At 38.8% G+C, this 26,205-nt stretch overlaps 2 protein-coding genes across 3 annotated transcripts in view; one reads left to right on the top strand and one right to left on the bottom strand.

The window, feature by feature from the left end:
• The window catches only part of zgc:175214 (RING-H2_RNF24_like domain-containing protein), a 172,695-nt gene that overhangs the window by 61,072 nt on the left and 85,418 nt on the right, over positions 1-26,205 (bottom strand). The window lies entirely within an intron of this gene.
• col17a1a (collagen, type XVII, alpha 1a) overlaps positions 1-26,205 on the top strand; it is a 44,175-nt gene that overhangs the window by 9,755 nt on the left and 8,215 nt on the right. Inside the window, exons 3-42 of the mRNA XM_049469845.1 lie at positions 7,105-7,152; positions 7,274-7,453; positions 8,319-8,801; positions 9,226-9,273; positions 9,401-9,454; positions 9,545-9,592; positions 10,999-11,133; positions 11,955-12,050; positions 12,720-12,788; positions 13,829-13,903; positions 14,565-14,618; positions 14,707-14,871; positions 15,944-16,021; positions 16,110-16,148; positions 16,481-16,612; positions 17,379-17,633; positions 18,189-18,239; positions 18,442-18,468; positions 19,559-19,585; positions 19,690-19,752; positions 20,159-20,263; positions 20,627-20,689; positions 20,971-21,060; positions 21,183-21,218; positions 21,316-21,351; positions 21,689-21,751; positions 22,233-22,268; positions 22,480-22,551; positions 22,686-22,712; positions 22,812-22,847; positions 23,047-23,082; positions 23,811-23,894; positions 24,030-24,065; positions 24,326-24,409; positions 24,953-25,027; positions 25,137-25,178; positions 25,304-25,366; positions 25,478-25,528; positions 25,904-25,946; positions 26,056-26,126. Of these exons, the coding sequence (XP_049325802.1) occupies positions 7,105-7,152; positions 7,274-7,453; positions 8,319-8,801; positions 9,226-9,273; positions 9,401-9,454; positions 9,545-9,592; positions 10,999-11,133; positions 11,955-12,050; positions 12,720-12,788; positions 13,829-13,903; positions 14,565-14,618; positions 14,707-14,871; positions 15,944-16,021; positions 16,110-16,148; positions 16,481-16,612; positions 17,379-17,633; positions 18,189-18,239; positions 18,442-18,468; positions 19,559-19,585; positions 19,690-19,752; positions 20,159-20,263; positions 20,627-20,689; positions 20,971-21,060; positions 21,183-21,218; positions 21,316-21,351; positions 21,689-21,751; positions 22,233-22,268; positions 22,480-22,551; positions 22,686-22,712; positions 22,812-22,847; positions 23,047-23,082; positions 23,811-23,894; positions 24,030-24,065; positions 24,326-24,409; positions 24,953-25,027; positions 25,137-25,178; positions 25,304-25,366; positions 25,478-25,528; positions 25,904-25,946; positions 26,056-26,126 (3,276 nt within the window). The remainder of the gene's footprint in view (positions 1-7,104; positions 7,153-7,273; positions 7,454-8,318; positions 8,802-9,225; positions 9,274-9,400; positions 9,455-9,544; positions 9,593-10,998; positions 11,134-11,954; positions 12,051-12,719; positions 12,789-13,828; positions 13,904-14,564; positions 14,619-14,706; positions 14,872-15,943; positions 16,022-16,109; positions 16,149-16,480; positions 16,613-17,378; positions 17,634-18,188; positions 18,240-18,441; positions 18,469-19,558; positions 19,586-19,689; positions 19,753-20,158; positions 20,264-20,626; positions 20,690-20,970; positions 21,061-21,182; positions 21,219-21,315; positions 21,352-21,688; positions 21,752-22,232; positions 22,269-22,479; positions 22,552-22,685; positions 22,713-22,811; positions 22,848-23,046; positions 23,083-23,810; positions 23,895-24,029; positions 24,066-24,325; positions 24,410-24,952; positions 25,028-25,136; positions 25,179-25,303; positions 25,367-25,477; positions 25,529-25,903; positions 25,947-26,055; positions 26,127-26,205) is intronic.

The following is a 26,205-nucleotide window of genomic DNA, read 5'->3' as shown; positions in this document are numbered from 1 at the left end:
GCTAGGGTGTTGCTAGGCGGTTGCTAAGGTGTTGCTATGGTATCCGGGGTGGTTGCTAAGGTGTTGCTAGGTGGTTGCTAGGTGGTTGCTAGGGTGTTGCTAGGCGGTTGCTAAGGTGTTGCTATGGTATCCGGAGTGGTTGCTAAGGTGTTGCTAGGTGGTTGCTAGGGTGTTGCTAGGCGGTTGCTATGGTATCCGGGGAGGTTGCTAAGGTGTTGCTAAGTGGTTGGTAGGTGGTTGCTAAGGTGTTGCTAGGCGGTTGCTAAGGTGTTGCTATGGTATCCGGGATGGTTGCTAAGGTGTTGCTAGGTGGTTGCTAGGTGGTTGCTAGGGTGTTGCTAGGCGGTTGCTAAGGTGTTGCTATGGTATCCGGGGTGGTTGCTATGGTGTTTCTAGGTGGTTGCTAGGTGATTTATATGCATAAATTAGATTAAATGGTGTTTGCACGTTGCTACGCAACGTGCAAATACATCAATCAGCTATGCACGCTAGGTTGCTCTGGCCGTTCGGGGGTGTCCAAACTTTTGACCCGTGGCTCCATTACACACAGTACTGGGGGGCCGGGGTGTCCAAACTTTTGACCCGTGGCTCCATTACACACAGTACTGGGGGGCCGGGGTGTCCAAACTTTTGACCTAATGCTGTTTTATCCCATAGCTGCTCCATTACACACAGTACTGGAGTTCTAGCTACCTGTCCTTCGATCTAGCTGCCGTCCTCCGATTGGCCCCATTCATTCCAATGGGGCCACTTCGTACGACAATCGTACGAAATCCGTACGTCGTAACTTTTCGTAACGCATATTTTCGGAAAGAGCTCAATAAGTTCTACAGGTCCTCAATTGGTTTCATCTTCGTATTTCAAAAATTGCGACGTCCACGGGCGTGCAAAGTTCTGCCCATTCATTTTCAATGGGCAAAAAAACGCGTACTTACGAAGTTTTTACGAAAAACGTAAGTCCGATCGGAAAGCTGTATACAAGCCCACCATTCCCGATAAGGACGCACGTTTTCTCTTTTGGACGAAGTCGATATTTCGAAAACTGCGGCACTAGTTAACCGGACAAAAAACAGGTGGAATAATAATAATAATAATAATAACTAGATTGCAGTTCCTGCAGAAACTGCGAGTGTGATTGCAGTGCTGGCTGGTATCTGCTAAGGTGTTGCTAAGGTGTTGCTATGGTATCCGGGGTGGTTGCTAAGGTGTTGCTAGGTGGTTACTAGGTGGTTGCTAAGGTGTTGCTAGGCGGTTGCTAAGGTGTTGATAGGCGGTTGCTAAGGTGTTGCTATGGTATCTGGGGTGCTTGCTAAGGTGTTGCTAGGTGGTTACTAGGTGGTTGCTAAGGTGTTGCTAGGCGGTTGCTAAGGTGTTGCTAGGCGGTTGCTAAGGTGTTGCTATGGTATTTGGGGTGGTTGCTAAGGTGTTGCTAGGTGGTTGCTAGGTGGTTGCTAGGTGGTTGCTAAGGTGTTGCTATGGTATCCGGGGTGGTTGCTAAGGTGTTGCTAGGTGGTTGCTAGGTGGTTGCTAGGGTGTTGCTAGGCGGTTGCTAAGGTGTTGCTATGGTATCTTGGGTGGTTGCTAAGGTGTTGCTAGGTGGTTGCTAGGTGGTTGCTAGGGTGTTGCTAGGCGGTTGCTAAGATGTTGCTATGGTATCCGGGGTGGTTGCTAAGGTGTTGCTAGGTGGTTGCTAGGTGGTTGCTAGGGTGTTGCTAGGCGGTTGCTAAGGTGTTGCTATGGTATCCGGGGTGGTTGCTAAGGTGTTGCTAGGTGGTTGCTAGGTGGTTGCTAGGGTGTTGCTAGGCGGTTGCTAAGGTGTTGCTATGGTATCCGGGGTGGTTGCTAAGGTGTTGCTAGGTGGTTGCTAGGTGGTTGCTAGGGTGTTGCTAGGCGGTTGCTAAGGTGTTGCTATGGTATCTTGGGTGGTTGCTAAGGTGTTGCTAGGTGGTTGCTAGGTGTTTGCTAGGGTGTTGCTAGGCGGTTGCTAAGGTGTTGCTATGGTATCCGGGGTGGTTGCTAAGGTGTTGCTAGGTGGTTGCTAGGTGGTTGCTAGGGTGTTGCTAGGCGGTTGCTAAGGTGTTGCTATGGTATCCGGGGTGGTTGCTAAGGTGTTGCTAGGTGGTTGCTAGGTGGTTGCTAGGGTGTTGCTAGGCGGTTGCTAAGGTGTTGCTATGGTATCCGGGGTGGTTGCTAAGGTGTTGCTAGGTGGTTGCTAGGTGGTTGCTAAGGTGTTGCTAGGCGGTTGCTAAGGTGTTGCTATGGTATCCGGGGTGGTTGCTAAGGTGTTGCTAGGTGGTTGCTAGGTGGTTGCTAAGGTGTTGCTAGGCGGTTGCTAAGGTGTTGCTATGGTATCCGGGGTGGTTGCTAAGGTGTTGCTAGGTGGTTGCTAGGTGGTTGCTAGGGTGTTGCTAGGCGGTTGCTAAGGTGTTGCTATGGTATCCGGGGTGGTTGCTAAGGTGTTGCTAGGTGGTTGCTAGGTGGTTGCTAAGGTGTTGCTAGGCGGTTGCTAAGGTGTTGCTATGGTATCCGGGGTGGTTGCTAAGGTGTTGCTAGGTGGTTGCTAGGTGGTTGCTAAGGTGTTGCTAGGCGGTTGCTAAGGTGTTGCTATGGTATCCGGGGTGGTTGCTAAGGTGTTGCTAGGTGTTTGCTAGGTGGTTGCTAAGGTGTTGCTAGGCGGTTGCTAAGGTGTTGCTATGGTATCCGGGGTGGTTGCTAAGGTGTTGCTAGGTGGTTGCTAGGTGGTTGCTAGGGTGTTGCTAGGCGGTTGCTAAGGTGTTGCTATGGTATCCGGGATGGTTGCTAAGGTGTTGCTAGGTGGTTGCTAGGTGGTTGCTAGGGTGTTGCTAGGCGGTTGCTAAGGTGTTGCTAGGGTATCCGGGGTGGTTGCTATGGTGTTTCTAGGTGGTTGCTAGGTGATTTATATGCATAAATTAGATTAAATGGTGTTTGCACGTTGCTACGCAACGTGCAAATACATCAATCAGCTATGCACGCTAGGTTGCTCTGGCCGTTCGGGGGTGTCCAAACTTTTGACCCGTGGCTCCATTACACACAGTACTGGGGGGCCGGGGTGTCCAAACTTTTGACCCATGGCTCCATTACATACAGTACTGGGGGGCCGGGGTGTCCAAACTTTTGACCTAATGCTGTTTTATCCCATAGCTGCTCCATACACTCACAGTACTGGAGTTCTAGCTACCTGTCCTTCGATCTAGCTGCCGTCCTCCGATTGGCCCCATTCATTCCAATGGGGCCACTTCGTACGACATTCGTACGAAATCCGTACGTCGTAACTTTTCGTAACGCATATTTTCGGAAAGAGCTCAATAAGTTCTACAGGTCCTCAATTGGTTTCATCTTCGTATTTCAAACATTGCGACGTCCACGGGCGTGCAAAGTTCTGCCCATTCATTTTCAATGGGCAAAAAAACGCGTACTTACGAAGTTTTTACGAAAAACGTAAGTCCGATCGGAAAGCTGTATACAAGCCCACCATTCCCGATATGGACGCACGTTTTCTCTTTTGAACGAAGTCGATATTTCGAAAACTGCGGCACTAGTTAACCGGACAAAAAACAGGTGGAATAATAATAATAATAATAATAATAATAAGAAACAGACTTAAGAAGATCAATAGTGTGATCTGCAATCACACTAACTAGATTGCAGTTCCTACAGAAACTGCGAGTGTGATTGCAGTGCTGGCTGGTATCTGCTATGGTGTTGCTAAGGTGTTGCTAAGTGGTTGCTAAGGTGTGGCTATGGTATCCGGGGTGGTTGCTAAGGTGTTGCTAAGTGGTTGCTAGGTGGTTGCTAAGGTGTTGCTAGGCGGTTGCTAAGGTGTTGCTATGGTATCTGGGGTGGTTGCTAAGGTGTTGCTAGGTGGTTGCTAAGGTGTTGCTAGGCGGTTGCTAAGGTGTTGCTATGGTATCCAGGGTGGTTGCTAAGGTGTTGCTAGGTGGTTGCTAGGTGGTTGCTAAGGTGTTGCTAGGCGGTTGCTAAGGTGTTGCTATGGTATCCGGGGTGGTTGCTAAGGTGTTGCTAGGTGGTTGCTAGGTGGTTGCTAAGGTGTTGCTAGGCGGTTGCTAAGGTGTTGCTATGGTATCCGGGGTGGTTGCTAAGGTGTTGCTAGGTGGTTGCTAGGGTGTTGCTAGGCGGTTGCTAAGGTGTTACTATGGTATCCGGGGTGGTTGCTAAGGTGTTGCTAGGTGGTTGCTAAGGTGTTGCTAGGCGGTTGCTAAGGTGTTGCTATGGTATCCGGGGTGGTTGCTAAGGTGTTGCTAGGTGGTTGCTAAGGTGTTGCTAGGCGGTTGCTAAGGTGTTGCTATGGTATCCGGGGTGGTTGCTAAGGTGTTGCTAGGTGGTTGCTAGGGTGTTGCTAGGCGGTTGCTAGGGTGTTGCTAGGCGGTTGCTAAGGTGTTGCTATGGTATCCGGGGTGGTTGCTAAGGTGTTGCTAGGTGGTTGCTAGGGTGTTGCTAGGCGGTTGCTAAGGTGTTGCTATGGTATCCGGGGTGGTTGCTAAGGTGTTGCTAAGTGGTTGCTAGGTGGTTGCTAAGGTGTTGCTAGGCGGTTGCTAAGGTGTTGCTATGGTATCCGGGGTGGTTGCTAAGGTGTTGCTAGGTGGTTGCTAGGTGGTTGCTAGAGTGTTGCTAGGCGGTTGCTAAGGTGTTGCTATGGTATCCGGGGTGGTTGCTAAGGTGTTGCTAGGTGGTTGCTAGGTGGTTGCTAGGGTGTTGCTAGGCGGTTGCTAAGGTGTTGCTATGGTATCCGGGGTGGTTGCTAAGGTGTTGCTAGGTGGTTGCTAGGTGGTTGCTAGGGTGTTGCTAGGCGGTTGCTAAGGTGTTGCTATGGTATCCAGGGTGGTTGCTAAGGTGTTGCTAGGTGGTTGCTAGGTGGTTGCTAAGGTGTTGCTAGGCGGTTGCTAAGGTGTTGCTATGGTATCCGGGGTGGTTGCTAAGGTGTTGCTAGGTGGTTGCTAGGTGGTTGCTAGGGTGTTGCTAGGCGGTTGCTAAGGTGTTGCTATGGTATCCGGGGTGGTTGCTAAGGTGTTGCTAGGTGGTTGCTAAGGTGTTGCTAGGCGGTTGCTAAGGTGTTGCTATGGTATCCGGGGTGGTTGCTAAGGTGTTGCTAGGTGGTTGCTAGGCGGTTGCTAAGGTGTTGCTATGGTATCCGGGGTGGTTGCTAAGGTGTTGCTAAGTGGTTGCTATGCGGTTGCTAAGGTGTTGCTAGGCGGTTGCTAAAGTGTTGCTATGGTATCCGGGGAGGTTGCTAAGGTGTTGCTAGGTGGTTGCTAGGTGGTTGCTAAGGTGTTGTTAGGCGGTTGCTAAGGTGTTGCTATGGTATCTGTGGTGGTTGCTATGGTGTTTCTAGGTGGTTGCTAGGTGATTTATATGCATAAATTAGATTAAATGGTGTTTGCACGTTGCTACGCAACGTGCAAATACATCAATCAGCTATGCACGCTAGGTTGCTCTGGCCGTTCGGGGGTGTCCAAACTTTTGACCCGTGGCTCCAGTACACACAGTACTGGGGGGCCGGGGTGTCCAAACTTTTGACCCATGGCTCCATTACACACAGTACTGGGGGGCCGGGGTGTCCAAACTTTTGACCTAACGCTGATTTATCCCATAGCTGCTCCATTACACACAGTACTGGAGTTCTAGCTACCTGTCCTTCGATCTAGCTGCCGTCCTCCGATTGGCCCCATTCATTCCAATGGGGCCACTTCGTACGACATTCGTACGAAATCCGTACGTCGTAACTTTTCGTAACGCATATTTTCGGAAAGAGCTCAATAAGTTCTACAGGTCCTCAATTGGTTTCATCTTCGTATTTCAAAAATTGCGACGTCCACGGGCGTGCAAAGTTCTGCCCATTCATTTTCAATGGGCAAAAAAACGCGTACTTACGAAGTTTTTACGAAAAACGTAAGTCCGATCGGAAAGCTGTATACAAGCCCACCATTCCCGATATGGACGCACGTTTTCTCTTTTGAACGAAGTCGATATTTCGAAAACTGCGGCACTAGTTAACCGGACAAAAAACAGGTGGAATAATAATAATAATAATAATAATAATAATAATAAGAATAAGACTTAAGAAGAACAATACTGTGATTGCATTACTGCAATCACACTAATAAGAAGAAGAAGAAGAAGAATAAGACTTAAGAAGAACAATACTGTGATTGCATTACTGCAATCACACTAATGAGTTAGCTACATTAATGGGGAGAGAGCTAAGGTTAGCGGAGAGCTAGCTTACATAGTATAGTAATATTAATGGTGAGCTAGCTAACATGCGAACATAATTTAGCAATATTAGCAATAGGTAGCTACGTTATTGGGGAGAGAACTAAGGTTAGCAGAGATATAGCTTACATAGTACTGTTAGTGGTGCGTTAGCTACGCTATCGGTGGGAGAATTAAGGTTAGCGAAGGGCTAGCTAACATGTTAGTGATGAGTAAGCTACGTTACCGGAGAGAGAATTAAGGTTAGCGAAGAGCTAGCTAACATAGTGGCGTTAGCGGTGAGTTAGCTACTTTACTGGAGAGAAAATTAAGGTTAGCGAAGAGCTAGCTAACAAAGTAGCGTTAGCGGTGAGTTAGCTACTTTACTGGAGAGAAAATTAAGGTTAGTGAAGAGCTAGCTAACAAAGTAGCGTTAGCGGTGAGTTAGCTACTTTACTGGAGAGAAAATTAAGGTTAGCGAAGAGCTAGCTAACATAGTAACGTTATTGGCGATTTAGCTACATTACCGGGGAGAGAACTAAGGTTAGCTGCAAGCTAGCTAACATAAGCAGCAAGCTAAATAACATAGTATTGTTAGCGGCGAGTTAGCTACGTAAAATTTAGATTTCCAATACAACAAATAGTTTTCTAGCAAAAAAAAATATGACTACATTTTTGGGTCTTAAACTATGTTTGTTGCGGTAAAAAAAAGGTTTTCAAAAGAATTAAATTTGACTTTCCAAATTGTGCAAAAACCCTGTTAAAACCTATATTGTGATTTTACAAAAAAACTATTATAAGAAGTATAATACCATTTTACACAAATTACTGTTGTTATGCAGTAATTAAGCTTTTCCTTCTAATTTTCCTCAGTCACAGAGACACTAGTGACTACCACCAGATTAACGTCCCTTCCACCAAGTGAGTTTGGAATATTATATTTTATATAATATCTTTATTAAGAAAATGTAATTAAAAATGTAATGACTATTTTAATGTAAAGATGATTTATAAGTGCTATTCACTACTCTCTACCGAACAGAGGGTAACAGTAGTTCAGTGAGCTCTCAGCGGGTGGTGACCTCCAGCTCAAGCTCTAGCTCTGCTGCTGACTCTGGAGCTTCTGGAGGAGCAGTGCTGGTGGAGAAGAGGATCATCACCCAGAGCAGCGGAGGAGGAGGAGGAAGCAGCAGCAGTGGCAGCACTAGTTATGTCATATCCTGTGAGTAAAACTTTTTTTTTTTTTAACATAAATTCATGTGATGAAAGAAGCTAAGTTTGATAAAGTTTACTGGGCCTCATTGACCACTTTATTAGAAAATTGTGATACAAAAAAAAACAAATAAAAAGAGTAGGCCACAGATATGCTGTTGCTGTTAGAAATAGTATCTTGCATATCGTTGCTGTCCAATGAAAATTTTATATCTACATTATAATTTGAATACATAATTTGAATACACAAACTGTCCCTTACACTGTGTTGAAATTTATTGATGAATGGACTAATATAAAGTCTCCGAAATGAGCTAAAATAAACTCTTTTTACATTGACTTCCCCTGAATGGTAAGAAGGGGTTATCTTACTCCTGTAAAGTTGCTGTTTTGGAGATTAATTAAAACATGAAATTGTATTGCATTAACTTAAATTGAATGTTAAGAACATTTGGATACATAAGGTTTTTGAACCAACAGACAAAAGTTATGATATGGCAAAATGTTAGATCTTTGTGAAGACTTTTTATATTAACAGTTTATTTGTCATCCTTCAGTTTCTGAAGGATAGTCCATGTTTGACAAAGCAATTAAATTTCAGCTTCAACAAACCTGAGAAAAATGGGAGAAAGTTAGAAAAAGAAAAATTTACAAATTAAAAATGTTCATAAATAGGGCTCTGATTGGCCAGCAGCAGTCAGAGTCTGAGAGAGCACAATTGGCCTTGCTCTCTCTAGATCTGACTTGCTCTCCCAGTAGCTGACTTCACATGTATCGGAGGAGGTATGCGCTTGTCCATACCCCCCTAAATAATATAGAAGGTAATTTATGTGCTTCATAAACTGAACTAAACCAATTCTCCGTCTCTCTTCCAGCCTCTTCAGTAGGTAGCTCAAGCGGCAGCACAGTCCGAGTCGTGAGTGGTGGATCTGGCAGCAGCTCTTCTGGAAGTACATTGTCCTCTTCTGGTTTATCTTCGTCTGAATCTTCCTCAAGCCGAGTCGTTGGAAGTTCTGGAGCTACAGGAGGAGGTTCTTCCAGCCTCTCTGTTGTTACAGTTGGAGGTTCCTCAGGAGGAGGTTCCTCTGGTACTTTTGAGTCCCGTTCCTCCTCCTCTTCATCACGTTTGGTAACTGGCTCCTCTGCTGAGTCGGCTGGCATGTCCGGCGGTTCCCTTTCCATGTCCTCCTCTTCAGCCATGATGTCAGGAGGGGGCTCCAGCTCTCTGACGGTGACCAAGTACAGCTCCTCATCCTCAGGTGGTGGAATGATGAAGAGCGGCATCTCATCTGCTACCTACTCACCCGTTCTTACAGAGAGGAAGAGCAGCGTGAACATGCGTGCTGGAGGATACGAGGGTAAGTAAGATTTTCTGATATTTTGATCATGACACACACCACTCAAATGCTCTGCTAGAGCTGCCCCAGCCAACTGCAAGTGCTATTATTTTGAAATCATACAACAACAGCTTAAATATAAATGTTATTTACTGTAACTATGTACTGTATAACAGACATAGTTTAACAGACACAGACACAGGCACCATGTGTTACTAAAGTCGATAAAGTCTTATGTTGTTTGATACAAAGGAACTTGTCAGAATAATGCAAACATAGCATTAAAACTTATTTAGCTGTGTGAAGGCTGTACTTTGGCCTCGTACTTTGACTAAAAACAGTGGTTAAAGAAGGTTCAACTAAAATATGAAATGTTATATAAAAGTTATATACTATACAATGTATATTTTTGCCTTGAATATCACTTTGTGTTGATGTCAATTAGGAGGCTCCAGTGCAAATTCATCCCCTGAATACACCAGGAAAGAGTACAGTAAGTTCAGACTTTTTTATAGCTAAATCAATAAATAATCACACACTTTCTAAAAAATCGTATTAATTACACATTTATTACATTTTCCTGCAATCAAAATTTGTCTACATACTCACTGTCCTTTCAGTTTCATCTTCAGCAACTACAAATGCAGTCACCAGAGGGCGCACCCAGACCAGAGGTATATAGACCCCCTCTAAGCTCTTTTGGAGAAATCTGAATTGCTTGTTAAATTAAAAGAATGTAACTTTATTTTTTTTGTCTTTTGCAGAAAGTGAGATCAGAGCCAGACTGCAGAGCGCCTCTCCCTCCACCAGATGTCAGTAAAAAATAACATCATAATGACTATAATAATAATGTTGACTCTTTAAAGAAATATTATAGACTTTCTATGCAAATGTAAATGAATAGGATAATATATGCACTGAGTGGATTGTTGGGTATGTTTTGGTTTGTGTCTTTCACACAAACCAAAACACACAAACCAAAACATTATTCACTTTTTGACAAATCTGAATTTTTTTTCTTCAGACTGTCACACTTATGACTAATAGAAATACACAGAATTAAATGTGCCATTTCAGAGATACAGAAGTGTATGCTGCAAATTCAAAACAGTAATAAAAACATAAAATATATTTTTTAAATACACTTGGATACTTTATTATTCTTTTCAGTTGTTTTAAAATGATTTGTATTTTGCCAGTCTTTTGGTACGTATTTTGCCTTTATGTACATTTAGTGTGCAATATAATAAATGTTGTATATTTTTTGGCACAAAATTTACATACATTTTACTGTATGTAGATAAAATATCACCATAAAATGATCAGTTCAAAACACCTCTCATACATACAACTTTAACACACTAGACATTTTTATTGGGCTCGTTAGCACCTCTAGTGTTTGGAAATGGAATTGCATCTGCCTAGCAAAGGACAGACAAGTGACAGGACAGGGGCACTTCAGGGGCCAATCAGATTTCAGCTTGGAACAAATAACAAATAAAAGTGAATGACAGTGTAAACAGTAGACACAGAGATACTAATAATAAATCCCTTATAAACAAAATACTAAGTTGTACACTTAGAGTTGTTTTGTCATTTGTTTCAAACGTGTAACAGACTAGTTTAAGCTTCTGAAGGGCAAGTTTTAGACTGACTGGATATTTTTGTTGGACCTGGCAAACCTGATTTAAGTCTAGTTTAGGTGTATCACAACATGATTTACCTAACACTAACTATAGCTAACTTTACTGTTGAGCTACATTTAGCTAGTTAAACTGTTTATATTCACAGCTTTAGGGGGAAATAATAAAAAATCATGTTCTTCAGGAATTTGGTGTGAAATTATCCATTAAGAAATGCCCTTTATATAAAAAGTAAATAAAAAAACAAACAAACAAAAAATAGCTTTAGCTAAGGTTACTGACTGAGGTCAAATTTAGCACTGGGTTAGCATTAGCATAGCAGCATTTGGCTTGGTTGTGTTTGTCCTGAGCACTGTTTGGAAATAGAAAAACATGAAAAACTTGTGATTTCTTACACTATGGGGTCATTTGGGTGGTTTAAATGTGTAAAAGGTTTAATGTTGATATTTAAAGTCCAAAGACCATTTTTTTGGTTAATGTAAGGGTTGGGTTATATTTGCTGTAGAAGTAGATGTATAAAGAAACTACAAAAACATGAGAGAAAATGTGTTTGTGTGGGTGTGTGGTTGCTTTAGGGACTGAGTTGGATGATGTGAAGAAGCTGCTGAAAGGCAGCCGCTCCAGCAGCAGTAGTCCTCCTCGATCTCCCACCAACACTCTCCCCATCCCCAAGAAGCGCAGTGTGGACACTCGTACTGAGAGCCACTCAGGTAAAACACACACACACACACACAACAGACACACACACACACTACAGCATTTAAGTCGGTAGACATGGAAATTTTGTTTAGCCCCCCCAAATAAACAAGTAGCCCGTGGAAAATATTGTGTTTTTATTACATTAATGATTAATGTAGTGGATTTTAATGTGTTAATATTTTGTTTTGTGAAAATAATTCAGATTAAATTAAGGAAATAAAAAATAAATAACATAGTAAATAATAAATAACATTTATTTGAGCTATCAAATGTCACATTTGTCCTAAAGTAAGTCACATAATATCTGTGCCCAACACAAACATGCTGCTATGATACAATTTCTCCGTTGTGTATTTAAATGTATACATTTTTGGCAGGAATTTAAATAAAAAAGATAGACCCCCCCCCCCCCAGTTGAAGCTTAGCCCTCATATTCTTAAATCTCGTGGCGTACCTGCACTACAATACTGGTTAACTTATGAAACTGCAATATAACGTAAGTGGAGATAAAGTTTGCTCAGGTCAAATCGATAGCCTAAAAAGGTCTTAAATGTGTCTCAAGCTTTCAATTAATGCGTTTTTTATTATTACTATGTAAATGTGTTAACATTAGAGGAGCCCTACAGTGACACATGGAGTCAACAACTTTTAGTCATAAAAATGGAAATGGCGGACACTTGGAAAAAAAACATGTCCAAGACTGCTTGATTGTGATCTTGAGTACTACACCACTATTAAATATAGCTAGTTACTCCAGCACTCACAACACATAAGCACTTTCATTTACTCATGCTTGAGTGGTATACATTATTGATGTTTTTTTTTTTTACAGGTTACGACAGTACTGTTATAGATCCTTCATACCATGGATATGGCTACCACACCAACCCCAACAACCTTAGCCCAACCAGCACTCTACATCACAGCAGTAAGTGTGTGGGGAAATGTGGGGAAAGAGTTTATAAGGTTGAATATGTGTTTGGTGCTTTATTGATGGATAATGAATGGTTTTGGATTAACATCGGCAGAAACTGAACCCAACATTAGAGGATAAAAAGAATGAATCTGACCTTATCTGGCTTCAAATCTAATCTGAAACAGCCTTAAACTCATACTCATAGATTTGATCTGTTTGAGTTTGATTTTTTTCCAATGGGGTAGTGTAAGTATTTTTTAAAATATGTAAGTCATTTTATTTTTTAAATCTATTTTTATTTTGATTTCACCAGCAGATTTCTCATGTTTAGTTTTAGAAGTCATAATACAGAACACATACGCGTACCCTGAAAGATATTTTAAAGATGCTTGAAGGAACAATAATGTGTTTTATTCAGCAAAACTTTAATATTAAAATGTTGTGAGGGCACATGACTGTTTATATAGTGTGAAATGCCTTGCATTTATAAGCAGTTGTAGGGTCTGCAACTCAGTAAAAGCTAACTTAATGTAAACTGACATGTAGGCAAAAAGTACATACTTTACATTTAAGATTATTACATACACTATTATTCAGGCAGCAAGTCGAATAAGGAAATCCAGCCACATTGTTCATGCTATCTTCTGACTGGTACTATACTGTGTGTTCTGGCATTTGCAGTGGGACAGCAGAACAACATGATCCTGGGATCCTCTGCTATGGGCAGTGGTTTTGTCACTGGTGGTGCAGGTGTGTGGTTTTAACAACTTCATTATCACCATCAGACCAACAAAACACACAGTTTTGCAGAAAACCTTTTAAAATCATGTATTGTTACTATTTATTTGTCAATAAGCATGGATAACAAATATATTAAATGTACAATATTAAACCCAGGATGAACCTTATACTTTCAATTACTGAGTAGTTTTGAGGGCCTCCTTACATTAAAGGATGCTGCATCCTTGGTACTTCTTAAGATAACACTTCTTTGTATGTTTAACAAAAAATACATCTTTCCTTCTTGCCCCTGGCCTCATTTTTTTGCATAACCAGTGTTTTCCCTCTTTTCTCCCCAATTTACACAGCCAATTACCCAAACCACTCAATAGGACTCCCCCTATCACTAGTAATGCCCCAACACACCAGGAGTGTGAAAACTAGCACATGCCTCCTCCGATACATGTGAAGTCAGCCACCGCTTCTTTTTGAACTACTGCTGATGTAGCATTGCCGACTCGGTTCTGATACATCAGCTCGCAGACACCTTGCCCTGCAGACATCACTCTTTGGATTGATGTGGGGAGAAAGTGCCATCTACCCACTCAGAGAGAGCAAGGCTAATTATGCTCTCTCACGGCTTCGGTAGCTGATGGCAAGCTACATGAACAGGATTTAAACCAGCGATCTTCAGATCATAGTGGCAGCGCTTAGCCTGCTGGACCACTCGGAGCTCTGTCTTCAGGAGTTTCTTAATGGTAGTGAGGGATTCTCCTGCTCTGGTAGTGAAAGGTAGTTTGTTCCACCATTGAGGAACTGAATGTATGAGAACAGTAAGCTAAAACTCTCCAGTTTCAAGTTCATTTAACTCATTGCAGTTTTTTCTGAAAGTCTGACAACTCATAAACTCTAAACATTTGAAATTTCCAAACTTATTTTGATGAGTTAAGATCAATTTATCAATTTATCAAAGCAACGTTATCATAACTGATTGCTCAAATATTGTGTACAGTGTTCATGTGTTCTACATCAATAAATTCTTAACTGTTCTTTTTTGCCTTTTTTTCTAGTGTGTGGAATGCATAACAACCTGGTTACCAGTGGCGGTCTGACCCTCACTGCAAATGGAATCAGTTCTGGTCCAGGTGAGTGAGCTGAGGGGGGGGGGGGGGGGGGGGATGGGGGGGGGGGGGGGCAGTAGAGAATGTAGCTGCAAAGTAAAAGGTCAAGTTATCATTTTGTACAGAAATATGGTATACTATTTGGTTTCATTTAGTTTAGCATATTCTATAGGCTCCCACATGGTTCTATTATGGGGCCTATACAGCTGTTGTTGATAGTATTGATGAGAGTAATGAAGAATGAGCTCAGATATTGGGTCTAAGGGGTTAATCCACAGCTGTATAATTCAGATATTTATCTGAAGATGTATTAACATAAGATTAAACGATTATTCATGAAAAATTAAATATTAGTCTTTATTTTCTGAGAAACTAAGCAGAAAGTTATTTATGTAGTTATGAGTGTGTGATTTAAAGTTTAGGGCTACACACAGGTTTCTCAGAGTTCAAAGGATCAGTGTACATGTTTTAAACTAGTGTTTAGTTAGAGAACCTCAGCACGTCAATACTAAACCCCCTGTAGCCCATGTTTTTCTATTGTCACTCTCACACACATCAAATATCAATCAAATATCTTCACTTTGCCTTTACAAGTTGTAGAAGTTCTTGTTTGTATTGTGTCAAAAAGGTATGATGGACAACAAAATGTTCCAAAATGATCTTTTTTTGCACTTGTGTCTTACAGTATATGGTGTTCAGAAGAATATTGTGGCCCCTGGAATATCAGCCACAACTGCAGGTAACTAAAACAAGTTTTTCAAAAATGTTAGCTAGCAAATCTAAAAAATGGTGCTGTCTGACTCCCATTTTCTTTTCTTTCTTTGTAGCTGCTCCCAGCAGTCCTGTCACTACTGATGACGTGTTTGGGAAAGACTATCGGTTCATGCTGATTGAGAAAGACAACGTTGCAGTAAAGAAAGAGACTGAGAGGCTGATCAAGTCAAAAGACTCAGGCAAACACTTCACCTCTACCACCTCCACCAGTGGACCAGGTAAGAAGACGTTCAAAAATAAAAAAAAATAAAAAAATATTTAAATAATTGAATATAATATTCTGTAGATATTATAGATTAATCTGTAGAGAAAATTATTATTTGTATTAGTTTAACCATTACAAGTAGTATAACTTTTATTTAAATAACAAACATAAAAATTAAGTCATTTCTGATTCAAATTTTCAGAAGTAAAAGCCTTTTTACAAAACATTTGGACCAGAAAATAAATTAATAAAATATAATAATATAATAAGAGTAATTCCAGTATAGATCAGCATTTATTCTGTGTAAATCTCTTTTCATATCGAAAATCATTATCAAAGGCTATGCAGTGTTTAGGAATGAAGCTCTTTAGGTACATTATTGTCCAAAAGTTAATAATATAAAACAGTAATAATATTAACCAGTTTGATAGCAGATACATATATAAAATAATTGTTATGTACTAGTCTTTGGACCTTCACAAGTTTATTCAGTAGGAATTAACTAATTGAATGCAGCAGTATACTTAAATAAATATCAAACAAATACAATTGATTTTATACAACAATATTTTAAATGTTAGATGTGTCCAGAATAATGTATAAAAATGACTGTTATTTAATAATTAATTGTTAAGGCTGTAACACATTTAATATCTAAAATGCCTTTTTAAATGAATAATTAAATAAATATACAGGATATACAGGATATTATTCATCATTGGATGACTTGTCCACATATGTAAAATATTCAAAACATTCAAATGATAACTTTGGTATAATACTAATCTAATCTAATCTAATATAAATGTGCATTATATTTATTCTTTTTTGTGTATAACAGAAAGAATGATTAACATAAGATTTGATCCTAAACTGAATGATCTTAACTTTTAACAGAAGTCAGTTTAAAGAATATTAATATAGAGACATTTCTGCCTGATCATTCTTCTAAGAACAATTACCATATTCAAATTGTGTCAAAAAAGTGAAAAACAGTTTTAACTGTGACAGCTACTAAATATATTATGCAAAGTTAGCTTTGTTTGTTAGTGGGAATGTTGATATGTGAATTTTTATTAACACAGGCTCGTTTTCAGATGATTCGCTGAAGCGAGAAAAGAAGATGGTCTCCAGCACCATTGAAAGCACCACTGTGTCGAGCGGTCAGTGCAGAGATTTGTTACACTTTGCTCAGTTAAGAACCAAATATGTTTTTAGCATAAAAATAACATAACTTTATTACTTTGACAGGTGGCAAAGCTGCAGTGAAAGACAAAGCCACATATGCAGGTATGCAATAACTAATACTGCTAATGTTAATGTTGATTAAATGCAATGCGCATCTTGTTAGAAATGTGTATTGGTGCTAAGCAAAATAAAATACTCCTTATTGTTGTCATTAGTTTATTACGTACATAGGTTTTTGCTTGGCAACACATTCCCAATATTGTATACCTTAGATAGACACTAATATTAGTATTATGAACATGGCATTACCCATTACATTTGAGATAAATATCATGGATAAGGATGTCTTCATTTAAGTAATTGACTGATTGTGATTATAACTATAATGTGGTATATACATATATATATATATATATTTTTTTCTGTTACTACAGAGATTCGTAAAGAGGAATCAGGGTCGACCAAACTAGGGTTCTGTTCTTGTTGTACGTGGTGGATGTGGCTGCTGGGATTGTTGCTGGGGCTGCTCTTCATGCTGGGCCTTCTGTTTGGGCTCATCGCTCTGGGTGAGTCAAAGCATTATGACACAAACAGTTATAGTCTTGTAGCGATCCAAATAGACTAAACTCATCCTTTATTTAGTTACTCTGTGTTAGTAAGAGTTATTATTGTTATCATGATATATACTTGAGCTAGTTACATACAGCTTTGGGAAAAATAAGAGACCACTTCAGTTTCTAGGTATATGTTTATAGGTATATGTTTCAGGAAAATGAACATTGTTGTTTTATTCTATAAACTACAGACAACATTCCCCCCAGATTCCAAATAAAAATATTGTCAGTTAGAGCATTTATTTGCAGAAAATGAGAAATGGCTGAAAAAACAAAAAAGATGCAGAGCTTTCAGACCTCAAATAATGCAAAGAAAACAAGTTTATATTAAAACCAATTATTTGTTGGATAACCCTGGTTTTTAATCACAGTTTTCATGCATCTTGGCATGTTCTCCTCCACCAGTCTTACACACTGCTTTTGGATAACTTTATGCCACTCCCGCTGCAAAAAATCAAGCAGTTCAGAATCCAATAAAAACAAGTTAACGACATAATCTGAACACTCAAACTAAAACTTACACTGTCTCTGAAATTCTTGATGAATGGACTAATTGAAATTCTCCAAAATGACCTGAAATCAACTCTTTTTACACTGGCTTCCATTGAAGGTTAAGAAGGTTTTATCTATTTACTGTTAAGTTGCTGTTTTGGACAAACATGTTTTTCATTGGACAGCAGCGAATTGTAAACGTGTGCATATATGTGTGTGGTTCTAGCCCAGGAAGTGAAGGCTCTGAAGGCTCGAGTAGATGCTCTGGAAGGTGGACCGGATCGCGTATCCTCGGCCCACACCAGCCGTTTATCATCCTCTGTGAACATTGTGGACCCTCTGGACTCCTCATATGCGTCAGTGGCACGCTCTGAAAACACTATAAACCTGGGGTCTGACCCATCACAGACTGACCCTGCGGCCTTGCAGAGAGCAATTAAACAGCTGGTCCAGTCAGAGCTCCAGTCAGACACTGTCAGAGGTACTGTGAGTTTAATCATTGTGACTGTTTCTTATCATGACATCAGAGAAGGTTTTGGTATACTGACCTTGTTTAAAATACAATAATGCACAGAGAAATAATACTCACTACTGTTTTAAATTTTTGAATCAATTTTCATACATTTGTTTTTATTTTTATTCTAAACCAATTGTTTTTTATTGGTAATTTATACCAATATACCATATTTTCTGTGTTAGGGTTACTAACTGAATAAAAAAATCTAGGGGCTAATTAATACTTTTAACATTACAATTTGATTATCTAGAGAACAAAGGTACAGGGAAATGTAATAAAATATATTGGGGAAAACTTGAATAATTGAAATATTGTGATACTGCAATTGTATTATTTATATTTATGTAAATGAGTAATTCATGTTTTTGATTCATTAATTTATTCCCTCATTTAACACTTCTTATACTCCACATCCAGCACACCATGAAAGGTGGCCGGTCGACTGGTTGACTTTGTAAGCTTGTAATTCATAATTTTATTCATCCATTCTTCTTCCATCTTTCTTTATCATCTACGTAGCTACACTGGCAACTTCACTCAGAGGAGAAAGAGGAGAGCCTGGACAGAAGGGTGAGCACCTGCAGAACTTTTGTAACATCATTAACTGCACATTAATGAGCCACAGTACATACCTACAGTTTGAAATAACAATATTAAAATGTAATAAAAGTTATACTTTTAAAAAGTGAATTATGTAGCAGGTAACTATAAGACTAAAGTCTCTACTACTATGTTTCACTTTTTTCCTGTGCTGGTTTCCTTTCATTCTCAGGTGACCCTGGAGCCCCAGGAGTTAAAGGTAGATTGTTTAACAAACTGTTCACAACACAGACACAACAGAACTGAATCAATCACTATTAATTCTTTTTAAATATGTTCATTTTTATATCTAACCTTCGAGAGAACAGTGGTAAAAGTACTTAATATATGTACATGTTTGCATTGTGTTTTTGTAATATTTCACTATTATTTTGGTTTGAAGCAAGAGTTCATTACATTTTTTTATTTAAAATTGAAAGCAGTAGTATTTTTGAGTTGGCAATGGAGAAGATATTGTAATTAATGGTATCAGTGTCCTGGTACTGCCATCTCTGCAACATCTTATATATTCATTCTGAAAACAGAGTGGCCTGGTAGGTTTGTTGGATATAAGGTGCATTTTAAGAGACACTATAAGGAACTTATAATTCAGCAGATGTCACCACTGGGTGGTGGTGGTGGGGGAGGGGGGTAGCTAACTTTAGCAGTTTAGTAAAGCTAAGCTAAGTAAACAAAACTGTAATAAAAAAAGACTTTCTTTTAAAGTCACACTAGTGCTGGATGTTAATCTACAACCATTTCTCTCCTGAAAACTGTTTATTTGGATGAGTAAAGTGCTTTAGTTTATTTACAGTAAGCTGAATTTCTCCAACACTAAGGCTGGCACTAGCGGTTAGCGGCTAATGCTGCCTAACAGTGCTACACTGAGGAACAGTGTTCCGGTAAGCCAGGGAAATATTAGCTAGCAGTTCGTCCCACATAGCTTGTTTTAACATGGTAAACACGCAGGCTACAGTCCGATATACTCGCCTCTAAACGACGAAAGAGCTAGCGAGGTTAGATGCTAATGCTAATGCTGCTCCAGCAGTGCTAGCAAGGGTTAGCAGCAGGATACAGTCCGATAATACTCACCTCTGGACGGCAAAAGAGCTAGCGCTTAGTGCAGTTAGTGGGTGAAAACATATTCTCACCACAGTGGTGAGATCCCCAAAAACTACAGACTGTTGCTTTAAGTATAATTATGACTGAAAAAAGCTGAAATGTTTAAAGAGAACTCAGTCAGTTATAATGGACACTGGTGATCAAACTAATCTATTTCATATTAATAATCTTTTTTGTTTGTTTATCAGGTGATGCAGGATTTCCTGGACTGCCAGGTAATGTGTGTTCTAAACAGGCAACCCACATGATAAATAAAGAAAATCTATGGTTTTATGCGTTGTGTTTTTGTTTTAATGCTTAATAAACATCTTTCTATCAGGTCCTCCTGGCCCTCCTGGTCATGCAGGACAAGAAGGCCCCAGAGGACCTAAAGGAAGTGCAGGTAAAGTTATTTATTTTGTTTGTAAAAAAGTTTATTGTGGTTAAAGCAGCAGTCCCTAAAACTTTTTTCTTTTAAATTAAAAACAGTATTATTACTGAGTTGGGAGGGGACAAAATGTTCTAATTAATGGTGTAAGTGTCCTGGCAAACCATCCTTGCAATGTCTAATATGTTCATTCTTAAGTCATAGTGGTCTGGTAGGTTTGTTTCATACTCAAAAACAGAGAATTTCACACCCAGCTATTTATTTACATTTGCCTGCATTTAATTTTTTTTCTGTATGCTCTTTGCAATTACAACTCTCACCACAGAGAGATCTCTAAATCCCCAGAATTTACAGACTGACTCTTGAAAAGGTCCATCTTTTTAAAATATATCTTCATACAGACGCATGTGTTTCAAACCAGGTGAGCCAGGCCATGATGGTCCACCAGGACAGAGGGGTCGTGAAGGGCCAACAGGCCCTAGAGGAGAACCAGGCCCTCCAGGAGCTGGAGAGAAAGGAGATAAAGGTGAGATCAGTTGATGGTCTTAACTCCACAGTGTTTATAATTGCTACATGGACATTTAGGTCTGCCACCATTTTACCATAAAGGCATAAAGTTATCAAAAAGCAGTGTGTAAGACTGGTGGAGGAAAGCATGCCAAGATGCATGAAAACTGTGATTAAAAACAAGGGTTATTCCACCAAATACTGATTTCTGAACTCTGTACTAAACTAAAACTAAAACTTTATGAATATTAACTTGTTTTATTTGCATCATTTGAGGTCTGAAAGCTCAGCATCTTTTTTTTGTTATTTTAGCCATTTCTCATTTCCTGCAAATGCAACTAATGCAACTAATTGTGCAAATTTACTAATTCTTGTCCTTTAGGGTCTCCTGGAGATCCTGGAGCACCTGGACCTGCAGGACCACCTGGGCTTATGGGACCCAGAGGTATGACTTTTATGTCTGGTGTGATTTTTGGAAGATTGTAATCATGTGTTAAATCTAAATGTGAATATATTAATCATGTGTTAAATCTACTTTTTATTTACTGTGTATGTACTGTGTCTTAAAAACTACTATTTTCACATTTGTTGATTCATTTATCATGAAATTTTAATAAAGTGGAAAGAACAATTGAAAAAATCAAATTGTTATCTCATTTGAATAGAAAGCACATAAATGACAGTTACAGTATATCAAGCCTTATAATCAGTCATGTGTCACATCAGGTGAAGTGGGTTCCCCAGGTAGTGCAGGAATTCCAGGAGCTCCTGGTCCTCAAGGATTCCGTGGAGATGCTGGAGATCCTGGACCAAAAGGCAAGTATGAATTATGAATAATCATAATTGTTTTAGTAGCAGCCATTGAACTATATGCCTTCTGTATATGCATGAAGTCAATTTAAAAAAAAAAACTCTTACTAATATTGTTTCTGTTTCAGGAGAGAGAGGTCCTGCAGGGCCTCCTGGAGCTAAAGGTCAGAACATGCTTTCAAACATTTATTAAAACAACAATGTTGATGATAATCTCATAACATTGGTTGTTATACATGTCTGTTTTATTCTACACAACAGGTGATCAAGGAGAGAAAGGACCCCGTGGTGCTACTGGTAAGATGTCCTATCTTTTAAATTATAACATTATATGGCACACTGTTACCTACATAAATGAACACAACTCAAATAGCTTAAATATTAGTAGCAGTTGTCATTTAGTAGCATTTTTGTACAATGTAGATAACATCAACATACAGTGTCTAAAACTATACAAGCAAGTGTACTAGACATTACTGAACACCTAAATGGTGTTTAAAGCAAGGGGAGGAATTGTACCTTATTTTAATGATGTTAGTTAGCAAACTCACTTAGCAAACTTACCATATATTTTCTGCTGAGTTGTACTTACTGTGCTTCACTCGTCACAGTTGTATCACTTTTGTGTTTGCAGGAGAGCCAGGACAGATTGGACCCGCAGGACCACCTGGAGAGAAAGGACCTAAAGGATCAGCAGGTAAATGTTAAAAGACAAATGATCAAAATTTGAAGTGACTTTACTCTGAAGTTAAATACATCACTGATTAGCCTACACCAGTATTTATTATCAAGTTTTTGCACTATAAAGCGCACTGGATAATAAGGCGCAGTTTCAATCAATGTCTATTTTCTGGTCTATTGGTTACAGACTACAGGCCGATAACACTCACCTTTGAACGGGGAAATAGTGGTTAGCAGCTAATGCTAATGTTACTCCAGCCTCTGTGCTGGAGAACTAAACTGAAACCTGTATAACTCTGTACTTCAGCAGAGTGGCTTTACTGCTCCTTACAACCTGACTGGTAAATTCATACATAAGGTGCACGGCAATCCTTAAAATTAAGGATTTTAAGTATACCTTATGGTGCAAAAAATACAATGTATACAATGTATATGTTGTTTTAATGCCATCACCACAATTTGCATTTCATTATGAATGCATTATTTTAATTTTACAGGTTCCCCTGGGCCAGATGGTGAGAAAGGCTCAAGAGGTATGTTTGAAAGAAGCAAAACTCTTCCACCATATTTATTTTTTGGATTTTAACGATTGCTTTTACATGCACTTAATATAATAAAATCATAGAAATATGTGACGTAATTCTAAAGTTTAATCTGCGAAAAAAAACTCTGAATATAATTAGATGATTAAAAGCATATAAAAACACTTCTAAATGTTTATTTTTTTCTTTCAACAAATTTAAGGCGATCAGGGGGCAGTTGGGTTGCCAGGTGCACGTGGCCCAGCTGGGGCTCCTGGAGATGCAGGAACACCAGGTAGGCTAATTATAATAATTCGATAAACAGCTTTGTATCTGTAATTATTTTTTAAGATTAGTGCATAGTGATAATACGAAGGCACTTCTGCTTACATTACTGATAAATGCTTCATTTACATGGACTATTTTTAGGGTCTCCAGGGCTTCCAGGACCACCAGGTAGGTTTTATTTTTCTTTATCAGTTGTATAATCTGATTGTATGGTCTGATGTAAAAAGTGTGTTAGCTGCAAATAATGATCTTTTTTTAATCTGCCAGGTTTGCCAGGAACACCGGGTCAGCCTGGAGCTAAAGGTAACATGCCAGAACACTCAGTGCTCCTTCAATTCCTTTTGCTTAGGTTATCAAACAGGTATGGGATGTTTACACAAATATGATTATGATTATAAAGGTGTACGGTATGTAAGTTATGACTAACATAAGTAGATGCTGCCCTTCAGTTACCCATATGTAACATAACATAGCTTAACATAACTTTAAAATTCTCATGCAGGTGAACCGGGTGAACCTGGAAGGGTTATCAGTGCAGGTGAGCATTTCTCTGACTTTAAGTCTATATTTATAACATCACTGAAAATCTCAGCTTGACAACCCAGGCTAAATTCACAATTAAAAAACCTATGGTAAATTAATTGAATTTTTGAATTACTACCAGTTCTTTACTGCCACTGTGCTAATGTTCAGTCTCCCTTTTGCTCTGTCCCTCCCAATACAAAATCATTACTACATAATCTCTCTAAGTACATCAATGTAATATGATTTTAATAACACAAAAAGTAATACAAATGTAGCAACACTGTAATAATGTGGTTATAGCTTGACAACACATGCTACACCTTTTTTAAATTATAATTTAAAAATTGCTGCTGTTGCTTTTTACTTGAATGTATTAGATGTGAATGAATATATTATATATACTATTATATATTATACCACTGTTAATTCCGACCCTGCAATGTGGTTGGCTGTGATTGACTGATTCAAATCATTTTGACTTTAGTATATTTGACTAAACTGTTACTTTAAGTGGCAGTTTTCTGGACAGGGATTAAGCCTAGCCATAGACTAGTCGTATTTTTATTTCAAAGATTGGAAAATCTCCATTCAAAATACTGCATAGTCCAAGATTAGGCTTAATCCCCATCTGGAAAACTGCCCCTAAGACTGACTCTAGGTTTGCTAACCCTAGGAGGGGCTTATGTTGTGTTCTTTCTGTGATAATTTTTATATCTCTTTACATCTCTTTTTATTTGATAGGCTCTGCTTCCAACACTGTGGCCATTCCTGGGCCTCCTGGACCTCCTGGGTCTCCAGGCCCTGCCGGACCACCCGGACTGTCTGGTAGGTATCATGACAACCTTGTTGTTAACATAAAAAGGGCATACATTTTTTACAAAAGTAAGCATTTTTTAAATGCAAAATGAGAAATGAATAACATTTTTGTTGTATTTTTAAGAGTTCATTCTCTCTTCACAGGTCCCATCGGCCCTGCAGGCCTTCCTGGAACACCAGGTAAAACAATAAATATTCCAATCCAGTTTAGCAATTAGATTTAAGTTCTGTAGAGCACTAGATTTACAGGATTTTATAGGTGAAAGAAACTTGGTTAATACAACATGACTTAACAAAGCCTACACCTGTTTTATTTTCTTTTTATATTTCACTTGTATTTTTTTTGCAAGCACTGTTATTTCCTTTAACAAATGCATATCTAGTACAGTATAACATAGCATTCAATGTATTTTATTGTATTGACGTGAGCTGTCTTACAGGGCCAAAGGGTGACAGGGGCGACAAAGGAGATGATGGAGAGCCTGGTGTCTCGGTCAAAACTGTTGAAACAAACAAATCTGAGAGTATGACTTTACTTTTATATTAAATAAAATGTTTTATTACCATAGATAGATCAGATAAAACTTTACATTGTTGTTTATTTTAGTATATTACATGTAGACATTTGTAGCTTGGCAAATATAAATTCAGCTCTGGAAAACAATTAAGAGACCACATCTGTTTCTGAATCAGTTTCTCTGATTTTGCTATTTATCTATCTAATGCAACGAAAACTAGTTTATATTCATAAAGTTTTAAGAGTTCAGAAATGTTGCTCCACCAGTCTTACACACTGCTTGTGGATAACTTTATGCCACTCCTGGTGCAAAAATTCAAGCAGTTCAGCTTGGTTTGATGGCTTGTGATCATCCATCTTCCTCTTGATTATATTCCAGGGGTTTTCAATTTGGTAAAATAAAAAAAAAAACTCATAATTTTTAAGTGGTCTTTTATTTTTTTCCAGAGCTGTAAATACATTGTATATTAATTAGAAAGGTGCTAGGCTAAGATACTCGATTCTGTATTAAGTCACTTTAATCTGACATTAGATAACCTGTTTTGAACAGAGCCTGTCGCTGGTCCCCCTGGACCCCCTGGACCACCTGGACCCGCAGGACCTCCTGGAGAACCAGGAAAACCAGGTAAATTAGTGTTTCTTATCTTAACATGTGACTGTTGCTGTATCATGTTTTTTTTTACTATAAATAAGAATATCCAATAGACATGTTGCAATTTAATTTGGTTTTGAAGGTGAAGGAAAAGAAGGCCCACCAGGACCTCCTGGAAAACCAGGTAAATAAATAGAGAATTGATTTAGCATAAGCCAGCTATGGTTCAGCAGTAGATACCCATAAACCCTTGTGGTATCAATATTATGTTTTTTTTTCTAATTCATTTTCTTATTTTTTGGTACCCAGGTGTTGGTCAGCCTGGTCCACCTGGTGATAAAGGTGAACCAGGAAGCTTTGTGCCCAACTCAGGTAGCTCATATTATGTCAATAGATATAATATATTTGTTATGGATTTGTCAAGAAATACATATTTTGATTAAGTTTCATTAGTCTTAAGTGTGTGTTTTAATTCTCCAACAGAAACTTTCTTTGCAGGACCACCAGGACCCGCTGGACCTCCTGGACCTCCAGGTATATACAAAACATCTTCTATATATATATTTTCTTTGCACATATAATCATGACAGTATGAATATGTTATTGTAGTTTATTATTAAGTATATAAATCAGCTTAGATTCTTTCTCGAGGGACAAAATCCTATGAAAATCGAAATAATTATAAATTTTATTTATTTAAAATGACAAATTATCAGACTATTATTAACGGAACATGCTGAAAAAAGGCATTCTTTTTTACTGTTTGTTTTTCACTTTTTTATAGGATTTCCAGGTATGTAATTTCTTATTTTTTTCCTAAAAATATATGTATATTTTAAACGTTTTGAATTGTTATATTAAGTTTTGTTTTAATGTTAATAAATTATTTTCTGTTTTCTGTTGCTGTAGGAGATCCAGGCCATCCTGGATTACCAGGAGAACCTGGAGTGGGTAAGAAAAAAATACTCAATAAAAGTTATTTATATTCAGTTTAATCCATGTTTTAAATACTGTAGAAAACAAATACTAATACTATATTATTATTATAAATTGTAAACGGAATCCCCAGGACAAAGGGGTCCAGAAGGTCCACCAGGCCCACAAGGACCCATGGGACCAGAAGGTCCAAAAGGTATGACCGGTGTCATATAATTTAAAGACAGAACATTATTATTATTATTATTATTATTATTATTATTATTATTATTATT

This window comes from Astyanax mexicanus, chromosome 21 (genome assembly GCF_023375975.1).
Source record: "Astyanax mexicanus isolate ESR-SI-001 chromosome 21, AstMex3_surface, whole genome shotgun sequence".
NCBI classification, from domain to species: Eukaryota; Metazoa; Chordata; class Actinopteri; order Characiformes; family Acestrorhamphidae; genus Astyanax; species Astyanax mexicanus.
Note: the sequence above shows the minus strand (reverse complement) of the source record. Positions and strands in the feature narration are given on the sequence as shown.